The sequence below is a fragment of the Trichosurus vulpecula genome, chromosome 8 (assembly GCF_011100635.1).
Source record: "Trichosurus vulpecula isolate mTriVul1 chromosome 8, mTriVul1.pri, whole genome shotgun sequence".
Lineage (NCBI taxonomy): Eukaryota > Metazoa > Chordata > Mammalia > Diprotodontia > Phalangeridae > Trichosurus > Trichosurus vulpecula.
In genome coordinates, this window is record NC_050580.1 from 45,276,730 (window position 1) to 45,278,474 (window position 1,745).

At 39.8% G+C, this 1,745-nt stretch overlaps 1 protein-coding gene across 1 annotated transcript; it reads left to right on the top strand.

Moving 5' to 3' along the window:
* The first annotated feature begins 812 nt into the window (after positions 1–812).
* On the top strand, positions 813–1,745 carry LOC118828948 (olfactory receptor 13A1-like). Its single transcript, XM_036735854.1, has one exon. It carries the CDS (start codon positions 816–818, stop codon positions 1,743–1,745), a length of 930 nt encoding a protein of 309 aa, XP_036591749.1. The 5' UTR covers positions 813–815.

Sequence of the window (1,745 nt, forward strand, 5' to 3'; positions counted from 1 at the left end):
TTGGGCTAAGGCTAGGAAAGAACTTGTGATTTCATCGGTGTAGAGAATTTGCAGGGAAATAAACTCCCTCCATCAATCCAGATTGGCACCTTCTGTGCCATCTGTAGTCAGAGGAAATTGCCTGAGGAAGATACTGGAAATTACAGGATCACAGAATCCTACCAGTTCAAAATTGGACAGGACCTCAGAGGTCAAGTTAATCTAGCCTTTTCATTTTATAGATGGAGAAATATAGGTCCAGAGAAATTAGATGATTTACAAGGTCACACCAATGCCTTGGCCAGTTGATATTCTAACCATAGTTCAAATGAACGATAAATTGTTGTCTTGCCCATTCAGATCACCATGCTGTCAACACACCTTAAATGAATGCACATTTTAGTTGTTGCATTTCAGGGAGAAATATAATAGTAATGCAACTGAAAAAAATACTGTATTCACAGTTAAAATCCTGACCCATTGCTTGGCAGATAGTAGGCACCATAAATGTTTGTTGATAAGTATTTGTAAAAGAGTACCCTGTGATTCCTTCTGTAATAAAAAGATTATCCAGGCTTTTAAAAATTGTTTTATAACTTTTATATTAATTGAATAAAATTCTTATGTTCACCGATTCATATTCCAAATCTGAAATTTTAATAAATTATGAGATCACCTGGATTGTTCCTATATTTTATCCTTAGATTATTTTTTAAAAAATATTTTCTCTTAAAATTCAGCAAGTTGGGAGAGAGAACCAGAGAATTTTGTAAGTATTTCAATTGGCATTGGAAGAAAACAAGAGAAAAAGTGGGGAAAATTCTGCTCTCAACAGTATGTTGCTGAATAACCAGACACAGATGACTGAGTTCATCCTTCAAGGTTTCTCAGATAGTGTTCCACTAAGGATCTTGCTTTTTGGCACTTTTTTTTCCTTATACACAGCTGCCCTCACTGGGAACATCCTGATAATGGTGCTGGTCATTTGGAGCTCTATTCTTCACACACCTATGTATTTTTTCCTAATCAACTTGTCTATGTTAGACATCATGTGCACAACCTCTGTTCTTCCCAAGTTGTTGGAAAACCTGGTTTCCGAAAAGAAGACCATCTCCTATGGTGGATGCATGGCCCAAGTATACTTCCTCATCTGGTCTGTATCTGGTGAGCTCCTGCTCTTCACTGCCATGGCTTATGACAGGTATGCAGCCATCTGTCACCCCTTGCACTACAGCACCATGATGAGCAAGAAGATGTGTGTCCTTCTGGCAGTTGGGGTATGGAGCATCTGTGCACTTAATACAACCATCAATACGGGGCTTATGCTGCGATTATCTTTCTGTGGCCCCAACATCATTGATCAATTCTTCTGTGAAATCCCCCCTGTGTTGCTACTGTCTTGCACCTCAACATATGTGAATGATATCATGACAGTCCTTGCTGATGTCTTCTTCTCAGTTCTGAATTTCCTGTTGACCATTGTGTCTTATTGCTTCATCATCTCGAGCATCATGAGAATCCGGACCAGAGAGGGCAAGAAGAGAGCATTCTCTACCTGCTCCTCCCACCTAATTGTGGTCACCATGTATTACTGCACTGTGTTTTATGCCTATGTAAGTCCCATCTCTAGCTATTCTCCCCAAAGTGCGAAGTTCGTGGCTGTGTTGTACACAGCAGTTAGCCCCACCTTAAATCCTCTCATCTACACTTTGAGGAACAAGGATGTCAGGGAAGCCCTCAGAAAAGTGCCTCTATTTAGTAAGTGA